The sequence below is a fragment of the Bos indicus x Bos taurus genome, chromosome 26, assembly GCF_003369695.1.
Source record: "Bos indicus x Bos taurus breed Angus x Brahman F1 hybrid chromosome 26, Bos_hybrid_MaternalHap_v2.0, whole genome shotgun sequence".
NCBI classification, from domain to species: Eukaryota; Metazoa; Chordata; class Mammalia; order Artiodactyla; family Bovidae; genus Bos; species Bos indicus x Bos taurus.
In genome coordinates, this window is record NC_040101.1 from 10,001,806 (window position 1) to 10,024,808 (window position 23,003).

At 50.0% G+C, this 23,003-nt stretch overlaps 1 protein-coding gene across 22 annotated transcripts in view; it reads right to left on the reverse strand.

Annotated features, from left to right (window-relative positions):
- The window catches only part of TACC2 (transforming acidic coiled-coil containing protein 2), a 234,787-nt gene that overhangs the window by 139,175 nt on the left and 72,609 nt on the right, over positions 1 to 23,003 (reverse strand). For all 22 annotated transcript variants that reach the window (XM_027529360.1, XM_027529359.1, XM_027529358.1 and 19 more), the window contains 2 exons: positions 17,533 to 22,782; positions 16,852 to 16,965 (listed from right to left, as the gene is read on the reverse strand). In XM_027529360.1, coding sequence (XP_027385161.1) covers positions 16,852 to 16,965; positions 17,533 to 22,782 — 5,364 coding nt within the window. The remainder of the gene's footprint in view (positions 1 to 16,851; positions 16,966 to 17,532; positions 22,783 to 23,003) is intronic.

Here is a 23,003-nt window from a genome sequence, read left to right on the forward strand (position 1 = left end):
ATGACAACAAAAAACATTGTTTTCTTGTATTGGGTTATCTGTTACTTGAAGCCAAAAGCATCCTGAAAAGGCTGTCAACTGTGACACTGAGAAGCACTCAGTTACAGAAAAGAATGTAAAACCACAAAGCAAATCGAAGATCTTTGCCAACAGAGTTCTCTAGAAAACAAAAGGAGAATCAGTGCCTAGGAAATATCCCCAGCCCTGTCCACCAGGCAGTGCCCTCTTCTGTGTTTGCAGCTTCCTTTACACTTTGTTGGGGCAACAATATTTTTGTTTTAGCTGAGAAGTGAGAAGTCAAGTGAAAAATGGGAAGCCAAGCTAGAAAACTATGCCCAAATTGGCCTGATACGTACATTATATCAGGAGCTAATCAAATAGTCACTGAGCACTGTCCCAAGTGCACAAGGGGGTCATAAAACTGTATAAGACAGGACCCTGCTTGTACAGACAGACTCATGCTGGAGGGGCGAGAAGCCAGAGTATGGGATCAAGAGCACTGGCAGATACCAGGTGCAGTCAGTGTCCAGATTAAGAAGAACGGAGAGTGCAGTGTGTGTATAATAAGTTTCAGGAGACTGAAAGGAACCTTCAGCCCCTCCAATTCTATTCATTCTGTTTTACTTGTGTCTGCCCCACTGGGCCAATGGCACCTCCCTAGTCTGCCAATGGCACGATTTCATAGATGAAGCAACCTGGGAAGCAAAGCCAGAGACTGGAAATATGCAAGGCTGGCTGGTTAACTGATGGGGACTATGTGATGCTGAAGGGCAGAGGCCAAACTCTCCCTCTGCAAAGAACACACTAGCTCCCTGCTGGGGGTGTGAGTCGAAATGGAAGTTCACATATCTGACTTGTGGATGGCACCCGCATGGAAGGCTGGCTACAGCAAATTGTCTTCAGAGAATCCTAGGGCATCCACTCAGGGCACCTATGTGTGGCCCGACAGCACAAACTCTCCTAGACTCGAGGGGTTTACTTCAGTCTTTCAAAATCAGGTACTAAGGACTAACTGCATTCCTGGCCCTGTATCAAGTCAGAAGCCTCATGGTCCCTTGCCCACTTCTGTAGATGGTTGATAGAAAGGTTACCACATGACAGAAACATAAAAGCCATGTTTAAATCCGCCTTGGAAGAGGTCTGGGGAGATTTTCCAGAAGAGGGAATACTTGGAGTTTTATAGGGTAAGGAGGTGTTACCATAGTCAAGTTTCTTATATGAGGATATTTTTAATAGTTATACATTTAAAGCATATTAGGGAAAAGTTATTAGTGCGCCAAACCTGTAACTTCACTGACATTACCTAAAACAAAACTAATGTAATATGTTGAAATAAAAAAAAAGAATCAATGTAAAGAAAAATAGTAAGTAGATAATAATACAAGTGGTATACAGATGTGATAAAAAGTCTTCAAAGTGGTACAGGGGAGACACACATTGATGAAACACTGAGCCAAAAAAGAGGTGAATGGACTTGGAGAAGAGAAATAGAATGTTCTGGGTAGTGGGAACGAAATCTCCTCTTGAATATAACCAGGAACTGGCTGTGATAAGGAGGCATGTGATTAAGTCATTCAACAAGTATTTCTCAGTGGGAACTTTCTAGAAGCAGGGAGATAGGAGTGAACAGAAGAGACAAGATATCTGCCTTTGTGGAGAATACCTTCTCAGTTCAGTTCAATCTCAGTCATGTCCAACTCTTTGCAACCCCATGAACTGCAGCACGCCAGGCCTCCCTGTCCATCACCAACTCCCAGAGTTCACTCAGACTCATGTCCATCGAGTCAGTGATACCATCCAGCCATCTCATCCTCTGTCGTCCCCTTCTCCTCCTGCCCCCAATTCCTCCCAGCATCAGAGTCTTTTCCAATGAGTCAACTCTTCGCATGAGGTGACCAAAGTACTGGGGTTTCAGCTTTAGCATCATTCCTTCCAAAGAAATCCCAGGGCTGATCTCCTTCAGAATGGACTGGTTGGATCTCCTTTGCAGTCCAAGGGACTCTCAAGTTTTCTCCAAGACCACAGTTCAAAAGTATCAATTCTGTGGCGCTCAGCTTTCTTCACAGTCCAACTCTCACATCCATACATGACCACAGGAAAAACCATAGCCTTGACTAGACGGACCTTTGTTGGCAAAGTAATGCCTCTGCTTTTTAATACTTTCTAGATAAATACTAATGGCCATCTACATTAATTACCAAATGAGATGCAAAGACAATTAGGGCCGTGTGCTGTTATAATCCTTTAATGCTGTCTCTTGGACCAGACTGTCAGCTCAAGGGCAGAAAAACAGGACTTCCTATGCCCACCGGCAGCGGTGCTGACACTCAGCCCAGTGCTTGTCGCCCACTGTCCTTCTGCGTGGCCGGCAGACTCCCCCGCTGCAGGGCCAGACTCCCCCAGCCCTCCCTACTGCCCATACTTCCCTGTTTCCTGAGGCCCTTCTCCAGCATGGCAACATCTCAGTTCAGTTCAGTCACTCAGTAGTGTCCGACTTTTTGTGACGCCATGGACTGCAGCACGCCAGGCCTCCCTGTCCATCACCAACTCCTGGAGTTTACTCAGACTCACGTTCATTGAGAGGTGATGTCATCCAACCACCTCATCCTCTGTTGTCCCCTTTGCCTCCTGCCCTCAATCTTTCCCAGCATCAGGGTCTTTCCAAATGACTCAGCTCTTCGCATCAGGTGGTTAAAGTATTGGAGTTTCAGCTTCAACATCAGTCCTTCCAATGAACACCCAGGACTGATTTCCTTCAGGATGGTCTGGTTGGATCTCAAGAGTCTTATCCAACACCACAGTCCAAAAGCATCAATTCTTCAGCGTTCATCTTTCTTTATAGTCCAACTCTCACATCCATACATGACCACTGGAAAAACCATAGCCTTGACTAGATGGACCTTTGTTGGCAAAGTAATGTCTCTGCTTTTTAAACGTCTCAGGCCTTCATCCAACTACCAGAAACCCAAACCGAAAGGGCATTTTCACCTAGATTATCCTGTCATCTGCCAGCTTTGAAGGATGACAAAATACCACCCATAAGACAGCGTGCACTCTGCTGTCCCCACTCAATTATCAGATCATGAAAACCAAAAAGGCAATTTAAAAAAATGTTTTGAAATGACCACTCTAATATTAGCTGACATTTCTGAGCATTTGCTACCCAGCCAGCACTCTGCTAAGGGGCTTCCATCTCTCCTCCGACTTCATTCTCACATGACCCTATGTGGTGGGCACTGCTATTATCCTTTGCAAAGGAAGAAACAGACTTGGAGTGGTGATGTCTCTTACCCAAGGTCACCCCAAGCAAAGCCAGGTTCACGCAGAGGCTGTGTGTCTACGACCCGAACTCCTAACCCATCCACAGTGACAAACTAGCTTCAGGATATTTTTATATACTCTGAACACGTCAGCAAAGGAATATGCCATGAGGAACGCAGGACCAGTGCCTGGCTTGAGCATGAGAGTTCAGCTCTCACAACTAATAATATAAGATCCACTTCTGGGAAAAAAATTTTTTTAGAAGGAATCCCTGCTTTGGGCTTCTGAGCTACATCCTCACATTCTGTGAATGGCTGTCCAGGCAGGGAGTTACGTTTCTGAACTGCAGCCCAGCAAAATGTAGTTGTAAGCACAAAGGAAACACTGGATTCAGGCCTTCAAAAATTCAGCCACAGCCTCCACCCAAGCTAAGATGAAATGTCAGCCTGCACCCGAAATCTACGCAGAAAAAGGGCGGGAGCAGTTCCATGTGACTTCTGAGCCTCGTCCAGGATTTCTAGATGTGGCTTTGGAATTTTCCTTGAGTGGACATGAAGCCCACTTTACACAAGGGTCTCCATCGCTTGAACATGTACTCAGCTGTACCTGTATTTGAATTTTACCTAGTCCTAATTTTAAGTAAGTCTGACTAAATATAAAGCAAGCCCTGAATGCTATACCACCTTGCTGGGCAGAAAAGCGATCTTCCCTGGAAGTCAGAGTCGGACGTCTTTGTCACATCAAAGCAATGGTTGAAAACAGAGTATTGATGAAACAAGCACAGCTGAACAGGCTCCGAGGTGATGCCAGGCTGTTGGCCTAAGGAACCACACCTCGGGTAGCACAGCCCCAGAGCAGCGGTTCTCCAAGGGCAGTTTTGCCCGCTGGGGACATTTGGTGCAGGAGTACCAGGGGACATTTTTGATTGTCACGACTTGGGGGATGTGACTGGCATCCAGGGCTGCCAGACAGCCTACTATGTGCAGGACAACCCTTCCATCAGTTACCCAGCTAAGTGCCGGGTAATAGTGCTGAAGATCAGAAACTCTGCCTGGAGCACCTAGCCTTGACCTTCATGGAAGAGGCCCTCAGTCTGAGTGAATGAAATAATGAACGAATGTACGATTTACAACTACAGTCATTCTGTTACTGTGTTACTGAACTAACCTGGCCAGTAGACCTGGATTTCTCTTTCGAGGGAGGCACAAATTATAACACATTTGCTTTGTCTTAAAACTGTGCTCAGGCTACAGAAAGAACTCTTGATGCCTGGGGAGCTGGGGGTGAGAAAGCTTCGTAGGCACTACATTTATCTGATCATCTATGGTCTCGGGAGAAAGAGGTTCCCTAGAGGGCGGAGACGTAGGGGGAGGGGCAAAGCAGGCAGAGGGCTCACCCAGGGATGAGTCTGGCCAGCATCTCTCAGCCACACTGGAGTTCCTGCCTCTAATGCCTTTAATGTCTGCCTTCCCCTGGTGCCTAAGACTCTGCCATGCAGTGCAGGAGACATGGGTCTGACCTCTGGTCAGGGAACTAAGATCCCACATGCCATGAGCAACTAAACCCACGCACCACAACAGGAGTCCGTGCACCTCAATGAAAGATCCCATGTGCTACACTAAGATCCAGAGCAGCCAAATAAATAATTTTTTTTTAAGTCTGGACTTGCCTCTGCATTTACACATTCCTCCAATTCTTATACCAAAAGAAAAGGGATTTAGAACAGAAAATATAAAATGCCCTTCTTGAGCCTTGTAGAGCCAGTGGCTTTTCAGGACTGCCGGGAAGAAGTAGGAAGGGGTAACACTTTTCCATTTGGGGCAGTTATAGTTCCTGAACACAAAATGCAAAGCCAGTTTCTGAAAAGCAAAACTGTCCTCCCCCACACCGCCCCCAGGCAGGACTATTTCTGCAGAATAGTTTCTCTCCACTGAAGATCAAAGATGAACCAAAGAAGAGGTATAAACAGCAAGTCAACAGGGAGTCTGGTGGCTTCTAATATAAACTTCCCATCTTCATGCAAAAACAAAACTAGACCCTGCAGTGATCATTAAGAGTGTTTTATCTCCCAAGGATTCATGGCTCAACTGTTTGTGAAGAAACCTGACACAGACTGCAGTATCCTCTGAGAGTTTCCTCAGTAAACTGCTCACACAGACACACTGGGACAGAAGGAGAGATCTCAAGTTTCAGCACAGCTCTCTCCTGAGTTAACTCTAATCAGAGACTTCCCTCCCCACCAGTATCTGCACACTCCCCAAATCATAGCAAATTAGAGAATCTGTGAGCCCTTGTCCAACCAGCTTCTCACAGTGGTTTTCCTGCAATCCTACAGCAAATGCTACTGGCCACAAGCAAAGGAAAGCCAGGGTCAGCAGAGCACAGAGGCTGCAGTTTAACTCATTTTGCAAAACAGCTGGAGCAAGCCTGCATATGCAGGGGCTTCCCTGGCTCAGTGGTAAAATATTCCCCTGCCAATACAGGGGACACAGGTTCGATCCCTGGTCCGGGAAGATCCCACGTGCCACGGAGAAACTGAGTCCATGTGTCACAGCTACAGAAGCCCAGGCGCCTAGAGCCCATACTCTGCAAAAGAGAAGCCCCACGATGAGAAACCCAAGCATCACAACGAAGAGAGGCCCCGCTTGCCACAACTGAAGAAAGCCCACACAGCTCAGAAAGACCCAGAACAGCCAAAAATAAACACGTAACATTATTTTTAAAAGACTGCATATGTAGCTTTCTCAGATACAACTAGAGGAAAAGATTACTTTAGAATGCTGCCACCACCTCCAGAAAACCTTCTATAATGCCAGTTCATACCAGGCCCACCTGGGGTGCTTGTTGTGTAGAGGAAAGGGGGTGCCTGCTCACTACAGCACCAGTGGGTTTGCTGGAAAGAGCGCTGGTCTCAAGGCCAGAAGAACTGCATCCAGTATGAGTCAGTGGTACCCCGACAAGCTGTGCGGGCTGTAAGGACGTCACACATCCTCTCGAGGTCTCAAGTTTCTCATCTGTAGAACGAGGAGCCCGAAGATCCTTCTGGTCCAGATGTTTCATGACTGTGAACGCCTGAGATGGGTGGGTGGCACCCATCTCCAAGAGTGAACATCCTGCTAAGAGCCTAAGGGACTGTCTGCCCCAGACACTCTTCATAGGTGGCCCCCGCTGAAAGGCAGTCTGGCCTAAACTGAGACTTCAAGCCCAAGCTTGGCACTCTCCCCTCATCCAAAATTCTCACTTTCTGACAACTCCGGCTGTGCCCATTTAAATACCAGCTGCTTGGTCATCTGCCAGAAAGGGGTCTCCTTCACTAGCTACTGTGCTACAGCATCTGGCAGGCAGGCAGGGCCAGACAACTTTCATCCCTGCCCTTTCCTCTAGGAGGTTTGGGATGGGCCAGCCGCTCCAAACGTTGGGCCAGACAGCCGGGCAATGTGCCCCATAAGATGCACTCCGAGCTTGCGTTCCTCGGGTGCAGGCCCCGCCGGGCTCCCCCACACAGGCACTCCCTCCCTGCCACAAATGTTAGGTTTCAGCCTCTTTGCAGCCACTCTTGGCAAGAGGTTAACCCCAAAGCCCTAGTTTTCTCAAGGCAGAGAACCTTTCCCCCTATGTGCCTGAAGCCTTGCATCGCATCAAATACAACATTGCGACACTCAGGGCCACCCCATTGGGGAGGCTACAGGCCGCGGGATGGGAGGTAGCTTTAGAAGGTAATGACACCTTCTGAAGAATCCAGGGCAGATGTAAATGAACTTCAGCAAATTTCAACTAGTCCCTGTGTCAAAGCATGAATGTTTACCAGGAACCTGCCTGAATAATAATAGCATTATTATCATTCAAAGTGAGTGAAAAGTGTTATTAGTCCCTCAGTCGTGTCCGACTCTTTGTGACCCCATGGACTGTAGATCGCCAGGCTCCTCTGTCCATGCGATTCTCCAGGCAAGAGTATTGGAGTGGGTTGCCGTGCCCTCCTCCAGGGGATCTTCCCAACCCAGGGATCGAACCTGGGTCTCCGGCATTGCCGGCAGATTCTTTACCATCTGAGCCACCAAGGAAGCCCCATTATCAGAGTAATAATGAGAGCAATAAAAATTACCCCTTATATGTAAGTGCTTACTGCGTGCCAGGCAGAAACTCTACTAAGCTTTTAACATACATGTAATCTCCCTAATAGCTCTCTGTGGTGGCAGCTAGTATTATATACATTTTATAGATGAGGAAACTGAGGCGTAGAGTAGCTAAGGAATTTAAGAGGAACTCAAGAGTCTAATGGCAGTGCCAGAAGTTAGACCCAGCCGTCTGCCTCCAGAGTCTCATCTGACCTGGTTTTCCAGGACAGAAAGCCTCCAACTGACAGTGAGCTGGGATGAATTATTCAGCAAGGGCTTACGGAGCGCCCACTGTGTGCCAGGCAGAGTATCGGGTGCTGGGTAACCAAGAGCCGCGTCTGCAAGTCTAACCTTCCCAAAGAAACAAGATCGTGACTTCTTCTCTTAGCCAGAGGCTGAGACCCACTCTTTACAGACATGACCACTGTGTGTGTTTGAGCAAACATTTCTAGGTGGAAAATTCAGGCTTATGACACCCACCTCCTGACCTGTGTCAGAGGACACTGAGGCCCAGGGAGGGGAAGGAAGGCTGTCTGTTGGTGAAGGCACGAAGGCACACGTAAGCGGACAGGAGCTAGTGAGCCACCCGGCCCCTCGGGATGGAGGCTGCTGAGCACTGGGCTGGGAGTCAACAAACCACGTGCATCACTCCCTGGCAGTGTGTCTGCCCACCGACTGCCCACCTACCGAGCCACCCCAGCCCTCTTTCCAAGGGAGGACTGTCCAGTGTCCCGGCTCCTCCCTATCACGGGGAGGCTCTGGCTTCCCTTCTAAGCACCCAGCCTGGTGCATGTTTGCTGGAGGACTGGGCCGGCTGTGGGGGTGGATCTGCCTGCTGAGGCCCCTGTGGCCCAGGGGCCTTGTCTATTGCTCTGAGGTCACAGCTCCTGGCTATGGAGGGCCGGCTTGTACAGGCTACTCTGCGTCTTGCCTCCTCTAAACCCGTTTAACCTTCCTTTAAGCCCCGGGAGACATCAGTGGCCCGCTGACCCAAGAAGCAGCTGAGACTGGTGCAGTGACCTAATCGCCCAACGCGGTCCAAGATGGGGGAGGGATTTCAACTCTAGGACCTAAGGCTTCCCTCTCTCGGCCTCTGGTCCCTCTTCCTTCGCCCTCCACACTCACCTCTCAGGGCCCGGCTTCCCTCCACCTACAGACGCTCCCAGCCTGAGGACTCAGCGCTGACTGCGTCCCCTGCGCACTGCAGTCCTCTCTCGCCCAGCCCGCCCACTCCAGGGCACAGATGCTCCCCCTCCCCTGAGGGTTTGCTTCCCAAACACCCTCTGACCGCCTTACAAAAGGAAAAGGCATTACAAGTCTCAGTAATCAGACCTGTTCCAACGCCTTCCCTGGAAACAGAGAAACACTCACGTACCTCGGAGTCAGCAGGCTGCTAAAATATTTAATGCTGGATGACTTAACAGGCCTGAGAAGAAAGGGAGGCTGAGATGCAGTTAGTGGGGGCCACTGGCCCTGCACACCCCACAGGAAGCCTTTTTTCCACGCTGCCAGTTTCTAGGGATAGATGGCAACTGGCAATCCATTCTCTGCTGTGGACCCATGTCAGCTCCCTAACAGCCTGGAGGGGCACCCCTGTAGGTGCAGCCAGTGGGGATGGGTGAGCACAGAGGGTTCTAGATTAAGTGTTTGAAGCCAGGTGATTGGATCACCTGAGCCTCCTTACCAGGCCTGGACGTGAGGTTGCACTAGATAAGCCCAAGGCCTCTGGTTGGCCCAGTGGTGAATCTCCTTGGTTCAGGAGCCAGGGAGACGCCTCCTGCTGATGCGTGTTGTCAGGCACATGTCCCATGAATACAACCCAGTCTCCACTCTGGAGACACAGCTGCCTGGCTTTCCCACTGGCAGAGCCGGGGGGAGGCAGTGAGGAGGGAACCCAGCACTCACTGGACACAGCCAGGTATCTGAGCCTTGTAAGCACTTCCCCCAGAAACTCTCAGAATCCACACTGCTGGCAGGGATGACTCATCTCCTATACATGAGATGAAACTATGTCTTCAGGTTGGGCTGTGCCATGCAGAGTCCCACATGGCTATTTCAACTTCAGTTTTAATTAATGAAAGTTGGGACTTCCCTGGCAGTCCCGTGGCTAAGACTTCACCTTCCAATGCGGGGGTGAAAATCAGAACATGAAACAGAAGAAATATTGTAATGAATTCAATAAAGATTTTAAAAATAGTCCACATAAAAAAAATCAATAAAAAATTAATCACAGTTAAACAAAATCCAGTTTCAGTTCCTCCGTGACCCTGAAGCCACGTCACCCTGAAACGGACCCCAGGTTTTCAAGTGGCCTCATTTCAGGTGTGTAATATCCACATGTGACTAGTGACTGCCTTACTTGATACTGGAGACACAGAACACTTCCATCATCATAGAAATCTCTGTTCCAGTGGACAGCATGTTGTGGAGTAACATCTCCAAGATTCCTTCTGGCTAGTATTACTGATCAGAGATCCAAAATCGGATTTGATGTCTGAAGACCTCTCCAGAAGAGAGATTCCAGTCCTGACTCTAACTCTCATTAGCCCACTGACCTTGGGAAAGCCATGTCACCTATCCCAGCATCCACTTCCTCCTCTACAGAAGAAGGGCACAAATGATACCTACTAAGGCTCAAGGTGAGGATGAAATAAGACGCTGGATGTCGAAGTACTTTGGCTCAGAGGGAGGAATAAGTAAAAAGGAACTTACACTGAGTAGTACTTATTTTGTGTTGGGCAAAGTGACTCACCGAATCCTAGGTTCTATATGCCCCCACTTTACAGGTAAGAACACAGGTTCATCAAAGGTGATGCCCCCAAAGTCACAGAACTAGAACTTGAGCAGGAACTTATCTGTAGACCTCGAGGCAGAAGCTGGTCTCAGACCATAGAACTCAATTATACAGTCTGCTCTCTAAAGCCTAGAAGCAGGTTCAGGGTGGAGTTGCTGAGAACAGCCCCTTCCCCCACGGCAGGTCCTTGGGTCAGCTCAGCTGTCCAGGGGGGAAGCCTGCCATCGGAGGTCAGATTCTGTTAGGTGCTCCCTGGTCCCTTCCCTATTCCCAGTCTCAACAAGAATGCACTCAAATTTCCTTCCAGATAGCCAGCTAGAGTCTAAAATATCCATTTCTCAAACACGGCTGCTGAAACAAACCTGAATCCCTGTCTAACAGAGTGGCAGTAATGAGAGGTTCCAGGAAGAAAAGAGGGTCGGTCTGGACACATTCATTTGGAAAATCACCACCTTGCCCTGAAATTGGCCCGGAATTCTCAAGTGGCTCTTCCCCCACTCAGATCCACATAACACAGGCCTCAGGGCAGAGAGGCCCAGAAACCCAGAAGGGCGGGAAACCAAGGCGTTGGGTCCCATCAGAGGCACCTGGAGTCAGAGTCAGCCCCCGGCCTCGGAAGAGGCTGCCGGCTTCCAGTGCAGGTGTCTCCTAACCCAGCTTTCCACGGCGACTTGGCGTTTTTCCAAAGGACGGGTTCACCTCTAAAAAAAATTGCTTTAATTATGGAACACAAAACCTTCAGAACATAAAGGCAGAATTTTAAAAGGTCCTTTGACTTTTATAACACGATGGTTCACAATGATTGAAGCTGCTGATCGTAATATAAGTCCACATCATTTGTAGAGTCGTTAGTTCTGCGGTCCCTTTGAACCATTAACAAGCCCTGTGAGCCGGGCAGCATTAGTGGGGCTCCCATATGACAGAGACACACAGAAGCAGAGGCATGCACAGTCTCACCCAGCCTCACATCCCCCCTCCCTGCAGGGTCTGTTTCCATTTCATTTGGAGACCTCAGGAATTTTCTTTGTTTGCTTAATTTTCGAGATGTATTTTTGAATAAATACATTGAAAATGAGAATGATGGTTCCCATTTGTATTTTACACTTACCATATATCAGGCGTTATACTACATCGCTTTGGAAACATTCCATTTTAATCTGAATTCCAACCCTAACGGGGAAGTGTTATTTTTCCCATTTTATAGATTTGGAAACTGAGGACTGAAAAGTCAGGCAGCTTCTCCAGGCATCACACAGCCTGGAAGAGGTTGCTGGGATATGAACCCTCTGTCTTACTCTATCATTTCCTATTTGGGAAGAAAACTGCTCCAAGAAAAACACTCCAATGAAGTGTCAGACTTGTAGCTCTGTAATAGCCCTGTAATAGCCCAAAACTTCTCAAAAGAAAGTTTAAAATAGTCCAAGCAACATCATATACAATCAAACCCAGAAGGATGGGGGTGGAGACGGGATGGGTCTGTTGTCCTGGCTTTATCTGCTAGGCCTGCTAGCTTCTTTTCTTTTCCTTAATTTATATGACTATAGCCCTTTTCAAAACCTTATTCTTAAACTTGAAAACATGGTGTCATAGCTGCTAATTTTAGAAAGAAGAGGAGAGAGAAGGAAGAAGCAGACAGAGTAGCAGGAAGGGTGGCAACCCACTCCAGCCCCGCCTTCAGGTCCAGCCAGGGCCTCCTGGGCAAGAGGCCGGCTGGACCTCGCTGGTCCCTCCCTCCGCTCCTCAGCCAACTGCCCCTTGTGGTTGAGCCTAGGTGCACTCAAAGACCTGAAGCATCTGGGAATAATTTAATTCTCTCAAATGCACTAGTAATTGAAAATGATACCTTTCCAGCCATTTCCTCAAATGGAAGAAAAGAGAGACCCCTTGAAATAAATATTCAGCAAGAGCAAGCCTGGTGATGTCCACAATGGATTCAGAACTACACATCTGATCATCAGTGGCATGAAAGCAAAATGGCAAATTCTAATAATAGACTTTCCATCCCCTGAAGACAGTTGGATGGATACAAAGTCAAAATCATTCAAGCGTCTTCTGTAGAACATTCTAAAAATAAAATCTATGGGTTCCAGAATCTTCCACAGGGAGGGACCACACGACGTATACAGAAATCCACAGCCAAGCTGTCTGTCATCGCCTGTTTCTCGGAGTTGGGTGTACACATGCCCCTTAGGTGGAGGTGAGCAAAGCCACAGGATACCCACAGCACATGCACCAGCAGGCCCAATCTGACTTCAAAAGATGGGAAATAAAGCAGCAAAATATCTGCTCCCTGCATCTACATGGAAATGAGATTGAGTTTTCAAATCATCCTGTCACCAAGACGGAAAAGAGACACTTCTTAGGTACTGAGTCTGATCGGTGGGATCAGCTCTAACCAAGTCAAAACAATCTCTAAATTTCAGTAGATTCAACAGAACTGTGTCACCTGATAACCAAGAGAGTAGAAAATTTGGTTTTGACTTGCTTCTTCTCATGGCAACTCAAAGTATTATTTTTATGTTGAAATGCAATACAATACACAATAAAAAAAACACATAAAGTTTTACAATAAAACACAATCTCAAAATTTTTAAACTTGAAGCAGATTGTTGTGGGCAGTAAATTCCCTCTCCTCTGCCACAACGACATTTTAACAAAGAAGATAGTTCTGGAAAAGAAAGACGGCCAGGCTGGAACCTCCACCCCAGGAAGACGAACAGGACTGGCCACTCAGTTCACTGCAGGAGAAAAGCCTGTCCCACAGAACTGAAAAAAGAAGACCTAACCTCTGCCTGAGCGGGAACGCACCACGATTGCATTTGATCACTTATCCTGGCCCTCACTGCAACTCAGGGAGGCAATTATAGCTGTGACCTCCCCATTCTACAGATGGGCAAACTGAGATTAGGCATGAAACAAGTAAGGGACACAGCTGGGTGTGAACCCAAACTCCGCCACCACCCAGCTCCTGGTAGCATCTGCCATAGTGTGACCACACAACCTCCCCCAGACTGCTGCCGAATTCACCTTCACGTACAGCACCTGCTGTTCCCGGGGCACACACGCCCGACTTTGGCCGGACTTTCTCTGAGGCCCGCTCAGATCCACAGCACAGCTCCCTCAGGGTGGAAAGTCCACCGGAGCTACTGAGCTTCCCCCCAAGGCAAAGAAGCATTCCTAGCCCTGGTGTTAGATCGTTCGATGACTGAGAGCTCTGGGAGGAGCTGGGGTGTCCCAGGCAGCAGCCACTCACCATATGGAACTGTTAAGTGCTTGATGTGTGACTAGTCCAAACGGAGATGTGCTGTGGGTATGAAATACACCCCAGCATGCAGAGACTTTATATGCAAATAAGAATGCAGAATACCAAGTTAATAATTTATACATTGATTGCATGTTGAAGCGATAATATCTGTCATATATTGGGTTTTGCTGTTGTTGTTTAGTTGGTAAGACATGCCTGACTCTTTTGCAACCCCATGGACAGTAGCCTGCCAGGCTCCTCTGTCCATGGGATTTCCTGGGCAATAATATGGAGTGGGCTGCCATTTCCTTCTCCAGGGGTCCTTCCCAACCCAGGGATCAAACCCGAATCTCCTGAATTGGTAGGCAAGTTCTTTACTGAGCCACCAGGGAAGTCCACATGTAAATTTTAATAATTTTAATAATTTCTATTTGTTTTGAATATGGCTACTAGAAAATTTAAGATTATATTTGCAGCTTATATCCTATTTCAATTGGACAGACCTGGTCTGTACCTTCTGGAGACCTTTGATTGTCTACTGAGTATAAAGCAGACTCTGTTGTGGTTCATTTGCTCAGATGTGGCTGTCCCTGTATTTGCCCTCGAGGGAGGAGAGCCAGAGGTCACCCCACCTGGAATTCTTTCTGGAAATCTTCAGCCAATGGGAGAGTAGCATGCTTTTTTCCTAAGAACCCAAAGCACAGGAAAGGTGAGCCCTCTTCTATCGTCATTTCCTTCAAGGACCAGAGCAAAGCAAATGATCTAAATAGAAGTAGACCATGGGTTGGAAAGATACCCCTGGAGGAGGAAATGACAACCCTCTCCAGTATTCTTGACTGGAAAATCCCATGGACAAAGGAGCCTGACGGACTACAGTCCATGGGATCTCAAAGAGAAGAACACAACTGTGCACTCAAGGCCACACGGTCACAAATGCAAGTCACGAACGCAAAAGCCACTCAGGTAATTTTTAAATGTTGGTAGCCAAGTAAAAACAAGAAAAAATATGAAAATAATTTCAATAACATATTCTAACCCAGTACATCCAAAATATTACCATTTTAACATAAAATATAAAAATTATTAGTGATGTTTCTTATATATATATATATATATATTTTTTTTTTTTTTTTGGTCACACTAGGCAGGTTTTGGGATTCTAGTTCAAAGTGCAGAGTCCTAACCACTGGACCACCAGGGTATTCCCTGTATTCTTTTCTTCACATTGAGAGAGCCAATCCTTAGGTAGGTTGATAAGGAGTCGGGGCCCTCAAGCAGGAAAGGGTCCAGGGCTCTCAAGGAGGAGAAAAGGACAAACTTTTTTCCCTACATTCCTTAGTCTTAGTCACATAAGATGTTATTTTCTTTAAGCCCAGAGCTAATGATTAAACAATAAAACAAAAGATGTAGGTTGTGGGAATGGGTCTGGTAAGACCTTTCTATTGTTAGTTCTAATCTTCATTTAAAATGCATGTTGAGGGAGTGGGTCTGGTAAAAGCATTTAAGGCCTTGGTAAGACCAGTGAGCAGAACACTCTTTGTCCCCCTCGTGATGTCTGTGTCAGAAACTTTCTCTGTCCCTTTTGATACTTTAATAAAACTCTGCTACACAAAAGCTCTTGAGTGATCAAGCCTGGTCCCTGGTCCCGAAGCTAAATCTTCAGAGAACACAAATCCAACATCGTTCCCCATAAGCTATCAGCACTAAATCTTCAACATCTGAGATGCGTTTTACCCTCACTGCACACCTCCGAACACACGTGACCAGGGCTGCCAAAATGAACGGCACAATACGAGAATCTGAACGTCTATCACCCAACAAATCTTCAACCAGAGCAAAGTGCACAGAACCCCCATTATATTAAGGTCAATATCTACTGCTCTGTAAACTATGATAAGTCATACACTTTGAGCCACTAAGATTTATGTCTGCAAAGAGTTCTGATGGCAGCTGGAAAAAAGGACTCTGAGAATTTAAACAGAAAAAACAAAAAAGACAGTGGATGAAACTACCCTAATATAATGTGTGTTTGTGCACACACTAACATCATAAATACCAGCAATCATTAGGTGGTGGGGCTGTGGATTTTTCTCTTTTTCCTTATACTTTTCTACACCTTACACATATCTAATGTTAATTTAGAAATTATAATTTTAAAATTAAAAGTGATTAAAACATCAAGTCATGAAATATTTATTGGATTACTATATGCCTGGTCCTAAGACCTTCTTGTTCTCCAGGAAGGATGATAAAACATCCGGGGACTGAAGAAAGAGCTAATATAACATTTGTAGGGAGAGGAAGGGGAGGATTTTTCAAGTTAGACATCTATTCCTACACTTTTACTGGGAATGTCAAAAATACATATGAGCAAGAGCTGTGGGGAATGTTGCGCTAAGTCAGCAGCAGAGACAAGTGTCCAGTGCAGATTAAACTGCATCTGTCTTGGCAACAGGGCTTGCAACTCTGTTGGCCCAGAGTTATGAGAGTTGCCCTGGTTTGGAAGGCAAGGCAGTTGGGTGGAAGTGCTCAGACTTGAAAAACAGGTGATCGTGCATTCTTTTGGCGTGTGCAAAATATGCATCAAATCATTTACAAAATGCCTGCAGCTGTTTGGTAGGCTACTCTGGGCTAGCCACAGGTACTAATTTAAAATCCAACCCCGCCTCGCTCACATGAGCGTGTGCACGCGCACACACACACACACACACACACCTCTGGAGGAGCCAAAGAGCTAAGGATGCTGCAAAGCTTGTTCAGTATGTGTCTATGCCCAAAGCACCTCCCTCTCCCCTGGAGGATGTCATTTCCCAGCAGCAGCTGGTGCCCAGCCACGGGTGGCATTTCACTTAGGAAAGAACAAGCAGGTACCCTGCAAAGTGTGAAGGTCTGGGATTCCTTGTTGCATCTGTCATTGTCCTCCTCCCTAGGGGGCATGACTGCTGTTGGTGATTAGACATTCCTGCTCAAGATTAAATCAGACTTGAACCCGTTTACCTCAAAAGGTAATGACCTAGATTAGGAGGTGTCAGGCTCGGAGAGTTGGGAGATACGGGGCATGTTGTCTAAGGGGTGCAGGGTTTCTTGGAGGGGATGACAATGTTCTAAAATTGACTACAGAGTTGAGAACTGCACAACTCTGTGAATATATTAAAAGCCACTGACTTGTATACCTTAAATGAACAAATGAGATGGTATGTGAATTACGTCTCAATAAAGATGTTAAGAAAAACAAAGCTCAGATGTGAAAACACCTCCTTTATATAAGCAATGGAGATCATAGTTATCTCAGGCACTGTATAAAGAATCAGAACGGCTATGTGCATCTTTCTTAGATTAAGACGCACACATTAGCAGTACTATCCTTTGCAAAGCATCCAGCATGTCTCTGCCAAAGGAAGGCAGGGTTCTCCAAAGGCTGAAGCCTTTTCACTGACCTTTCTGCTCCTCCCGCACTGCTGGCATCATCTGAAATAACCTCGTCCGTGATGTCTGCAGCATCCTTCTCAGGAACCAAAGGTAACGTGGATGGGCCAGCCTTGGGGATTTTTCTGGGATAATGTAAAGAAGGCAATACATCTTAGAAATGGCATTTTTCTCCATGTCCTATTGAAAAGCCCTTTTCCCAGTTTAAGCTTTAAGTGGCTACTTCATGAAAATCTCTAGAAAAAAAAAAAAAAATTAGCTTCAGGCAGTGAAAGGCTTTGAGATGCTTTGGGATCGTTTAGGCCTCTCTGCCTAAATAAATCCAGATTCAAAAACAAATGTATCTGGACACCAGAAAGAGTCTGACTGACCATAACCTATGACCCCACAGTCCACTGCTGGCCTGTAAATATTTCATGCTTTACAGTTTCAGTTAGAAGAATTAAAGAACACAAGGAGAGGAAAAAAGATGTGTTAAACAGACAGCTCCTCCAAACCAAACAGACGCCTCCAAACCATTTCTCACATGTTTTCAGACTCTCAGCACATCCAGAGATTGTAAGTAGGGAAATTTAAACAATTAGATACGGAAAAATGAAGCTTCTTTAAAGCCACTCATCACTTTGACTTTTAAAAATGAGAATCACTTTTACGGCTGACCCCGCATTAGCGTGTGAATTTATTCTAAGTACCTCTCAGCGTCCAGTGCTTCTGGGTCCAGGTTTTGCAGCTTCAGGTCCCGAGTCTCGTCAGGTTCTGGGGGTGAGGAGACACCTATCTTCCCATCCTCCGCAAAAGCAGGGAACTCAGGCCTGGGTTGCTCCTCTGCCTGTGGGGGCCCGGCCGGGCGGCCCCCTCCTGGGGCAACTTCAGCATCCATCCTCAGAGCCCCTTGCGAGCAGCCTGGGTCCCCAGGGCTTCCTGGCACAGCCGAGGCAGCAGCCGCACCAGAGAACATTCTCGTAGTACCTGTTTCAGGCAGGTCCTCAGACACACATGCCCAGGTCCCAGCTGTGCTCAAAGTGACGTCACCCTCTGCTTCCCCAGCAGCTCCGGCTTCCAAGCCGGGCTCCAGCGGATTCTCTGCTACTTCCCCAGCTGGGGGCTCCGGGGCGCCCTGGGTGCCCAGGGCATCTTGTGTTTCCGAGATGCCAGCTGCACCTGCACGCCTCCTCTCACCCCCAAGTGGGTCTGGGGTGCAGGGCTCACTGATGGCCTCGGGCAGAGGTGGGACATCCCTGTGGGGAGATGCTCCCTGGGCAGAGGTGGATCCTGGCATATCACCCAGAGCCCTGGGGTGAGAAGAGCCCCGGGGACAATCTTCTCTGGGTTGACTGTCCTGGCCGGCTGTTTCTTGGCTCTGTTTTCCAGAAGGAATGCTGTCATCTGGACCAGAGTCCCCTTCTCCGCGGCTCTGGGGAGCCACCTGCAACTCAGCCCCGGAAATCTCTGGAGAAGCCGCCTGTGCAGACAGACCTGAAGCTGCTTCCTGCGGGCCACCTGCCTGCTGTGAATGGGCCTGGCCTCCTCCAGGTCCAGGCCACCAGCCTTCCCCGGCCCCCTCCGGCTTCTTGCTGTCTGCCAGCATCTGCGGGGCCTCGCTTATTTCCTTCTCCTCACTGGCGCCCGGCAGGGTGTGCTCTGCGGCCAGCCCAGGCAGCTTTCCTGGAACTGGATCCTGGGGACCCAGATGAGAAATCTCAGCCTCTATAGCCAGCTCTTGCTTCCTTTCCTTTGAGTCCACCCAGAGACCAGTGGGAAGGGTGGGGAGAGGGGCGACGGCCACTCTTTGAGTCCCATCTGGAAGCTTCTCTGGGCTTGGCACCGTGAGGCCCTTGCCCATCACCCTCTTCCTGGCTCCCGCCTTTTCTCCCTTTGTGCTCTGGGGCCAATCGGCGGCCAGGGCTCCAAGCACAGACGTCTCGAAGATCTTGGTGATGTGCTCCCTGAAATCAGGCAATCCAGAAAGCATCCCAGTCTGCCTGCAGCTTGCGTCTACACCAGCTGATGCTCCCTGCCTGGGGTCCTTGGAAGGCTCTAGCATCCTCTCCCTGCTGCCTTCGGTCTCTCTGGCTGCTTCCCCTGCCTTGCTCTCCTCACTGCCGGGGCGTGCTGGAATTTCACTGGGCTCAGCACTTGCACCAGGAGCTCCTGACCATTTCTCCTCCCCCGTGGTCTCCTTACCCTTGGCCAGAAATGGCATCCTGTCCAGGTAGGGCACAGAGTCCACAGGACCCTCCGAGGTTGCAGCTTTGGAGCTTCCAGGGCTGACTGGCGCTGCAGAGATCCCCTCACCTGCAGCTCCTGCTTGCAAGGAGGACTCAGCAGAGCCCTCCCTGGAGGAAGCCTTTTCCGAAGAAAGCAGGGGCTCCCGAGTGGAACAAGGGCTTTCCCCAGGGGTTCCGGGGCCTTGGGGTGAAACAGCTTTCATGACACTGTCTTCCAGCCCTTTCCTGGCAGCACCTTCGATGTGCAGGTAAGGAGTACCAGGGGCAGCCTCCTCCGGGGGTCCAGACGGCAGGAGCCTCTTTGGGTCGGGGACAACCTGCACTGCAGAAAGATCTGCCACGCTCCTGGGACTCTCAGCCAACTCCCTAGCTAGTGGCCAGGCATCCTGGCTGCTGGCCGAGGGCTGCTCACCTAGAGTAGAGGTAGAGGCTTCCTCCCCAGGGGAGGAGCGCTGCTCTATTTGGAGGGAGCCTGGCTCCCCCAGAGCCTGCCACATCCCCAGGACTCCTCTGTCTGCCTTCCCACAAGTCTCAGCACCATCCACACCTTGATCCTTGGCTGATGGGAAAATTCCAGAAAGCTTCGGGACCTCTGCATCCGAGGCAGTGAGGTGCTCCATTTCCTTCTGTGGGACCAACCCCGGTTGCTGCCCGCCCTCCTGGGTTTCTTCACCTGCCTCTCTCACTGGGGCATCCTGGGAGGGTGTGGCTCGGGGGCTGGCAGGTGCTGGAACCGGCTGGCTGTGAGCTGCCTCCAGGAGAGCTACTGAGTCAGGCCGACAAGGCGGGGCCCCCACGGTGTTTCCACTTGCCTTCTCTGTCTTGCCCAAGTCCTGGAACTGGGGCCAAGCGTCAGCTGCTCCTGAAATGCCTGCGTCCTCAAGACATGCTTCTTCATGCTGGCTGCCGGCGTTCAGCCCATCAACCAGCTCCTGTTGGGACTCGTTTGGCCCCTGCCCAGCACAGCTATATTCCTCTCTGCTCAAGCTACCTGCAAGAGAAGGGTCTTGGAAAGTGTCTGCTGCAGGAGATGAGCTCCTGGACGGCTGACTGCTGCTGCATTCTCCCTCTTGCCCCTTCTCCTTGAGTGCAGGCAACTCAGGCTTCATGGGTGCTGACAACTGCGACTTCTCAGTCATAGGATTCTCCGGAACTGTGTCCCTGGGAGGTAAACTCGGAGCATCAGACAGACTGCCTTTGGGGAGCTCACTTGGAAGTTCCATTTCAGAAGCCTGTTGCTTTCCTCCATGAGTGGACAAGTTCACATCTTCCCGCGGTCCCACGGGTATGTGGATTTGCGGAGAATCAGCACCCAGGTTCTTAAAATCCGTATCACCTGGATAAGTCTCTTCCTTGCTTTCACACCCTTGGGATGTCTCCCTGAGCATATCGACCGACGCTTCTGGGTGTGTCTGGGATGTTTGGAGATGGTTCTCAGGACACAGTAAGGGCCTCTCGGATGCAGTCACTTCTATACTGCTGTCGCCCGGGTGGGATAGGTTTCCCTGCCGATCCTGCTCCAGGCTGAGCATCGTGAGCCTGCAGTCCACTGCCCAGTTCTCCTTCTCGGGGGGAGGGGGCCCATCGGCGTGGACTTCCTGTCCAGCTGTGTCACGCCCCAGCCCACGGGGGTAGGGAGATGTCAGCGAGCCCTCCCCCTCCCCACGGCCGGGCCTCTGTGCGGATGGGTGGCTCCCCGACTTTATTTCAGGCATGCTCTCCGCCTCCTGGGCTTTGGGGACGACCTCTGGAGCAGGAGCCGACAGGAAATCCGATTTCTCAGATTCTAAAGCAGGAAGAGAGTCCATTCTTCCCAGTCCCTCCACGTCCTGAAGGGTGTCGGGACATTTGGTCTGCGGTCCCGGCCCCACCCAGATGGCTCCCCCAGGAAGAACACGTTCACCAGCTCCTTCTGGCCCTGAGGGTGGGCTGGGATGCTGTTCAGGGAGCTGGTGCAGTGAGCCCGACACGTGGTCCACTTGAGATTCTCCCATCATCCCACGGGCCACCACGTTCCAAGCTGCATCTTCTGAGGGAGAGTCAGACCTGTCCACGTGCCCGGGGATCTCCTCTCCGAGTGGCTGTGCTAGGACTGTGTTCGGAAGGCCTTGGCTCTCCTCATCTCCAGTCAGCTGTGAAACCTTGTCCTTGTCCACCTCTGGGTCAGGCTTGCAGTCCCAGGCCTCGGGTTGCTCTGCCTGTAGATTCCCAGGATCTGCACCACCAAGGGGCCCTGGGGCTGCTCCCTGTCCTCTAGGATCAGCCCCAGAGACTCTGCTTTCCTCGTTAGCCACAGTTGGGCCTTCGCGGGGCTCAGCTTCATCCTTCAGCCCTGGTGACTTGCTGGCACTCTCATCTGACGCACTGGGAGCAGGGAGAGCTGGAACCTCTGGTTGGACTTCATGGCTTAGCTCCCTATTCCCAAGCTCTGCCCTCTCCTCCGGGGGAATAGGAGCAGGAATCTCGCTGGGGCCTCCTTCCAGACCCTCTCCTTCTCCTCTGAGGTCTGATGCTTGCTTCTCCAGTCCTGACAACCCTGCTTCTGCCCACTCTGTAGCCGGATCTGTGAGAACAGGCACCTCAGCCACGGAGACCATCTCCCTGGCTTGTTCTGCAGCCATGGAGGCCAGAGCAGCTGGCTGGGAGGGGAGGCTTGAAGCTGGACCCATATCCTTGGTTGCGGTGTGTGGGGCAGGCTCAGAGCTCATGAACAAAATTCCCTCGGACTGGTCACCTGTCACCGCCCCAGTGACTTGACCGGGCTCAGCATCTTGGCTCCCGGTCTGTGAGTGACCCAGAGCATCAGGGGCACCCAGAGTCTCCTCCCAAGAGCCCTTGTCCCCCAGCGCCAGGGCAGCACCCGGTGAATCCCAGGGCAGCCCTGTGGGCGGGAGTGCTCCCATTGGCTGCTGGCAGCTTTCCTGGAAATCGGCCTTTGCTTTGGCTTCTTGGGCGGCCCCTGAACTGGTCCCAGTGGGAGGGCAGGCCCCAAGGAATCCCGCATCATCGGTAAAATCCTGAGGTGGCCCCTCCACTGGGCATTCGGGGGCTGGCTCTTGTGAGGTTGAGGTCTCGGGTTTTAGGGGAGGCTCCTCCAGGCTGGCTGAACTCTCCTGGCCTAGTTGGGCGGCAGGGGCCTTGGGGGCTCCCTGCCAGGACTCTGGCCATGGTAAGCCAGCTGCAGCCTCTTGCCCTTGGGACTCGAAATCACCAGGCCGGGCATCCTCTCCACGCAGCTGCACCTTCATCGGCTCTGGAGGAGCAGTTGGTGGAATTCCTGCCAACTGGTCAGTGGAGCTGGAGGAAGACAGTCTCTGCCCTTCTTCTTCCTTCGAGCCTGTCTCTCCTCCGGCACTGGGGATGACAGAAACCACCTTGCACTGAGTCAAGTTGTCGTCCTGAGGGACCGAGGCTGCCGGGGCCTCTCCTGGGCCATTTGGAGAAAGTTCCCTCTGAGGGTGTTGAAAGAGGGGCCAACTTTCAGGTTCCCCTTCTGGGCTTGCCAAGGAACCTTCTAGGGGGCCCTCGGCAAAGCGCATGGAGGACGAGGGACTCTCCCGCTCCTGGGGCTCCGGTGCGCTGGGACGTGGAGAATCTTCTGGGCCCCTGGCTGCCTGTGGGTGCTCTCTCGGCTCAGTCACCTCTGGAGACACGAGGCAGGGGTCTGGACTGGCAGCACCTTCAGAAGCAGAGCTGGAACCTCCATGCCAGATGCTGCCAACAATGAAAACATGTAATGTTTCATCAGTTCTCATGGATGGCAAGGAGAGAGTAAAGCACAAGCAGAATCACCCCGCCCCTCTCCCACGAGAGGACGTAACACACCATCCTCATGCGGCTCATCCTCCCCATGAAGAGAGTCCCCTCCCCATCCCACCATGCCCATAACCATGACTTTCTCCAAAAATCAATGCAGAGAATCTCAAACATTCAGT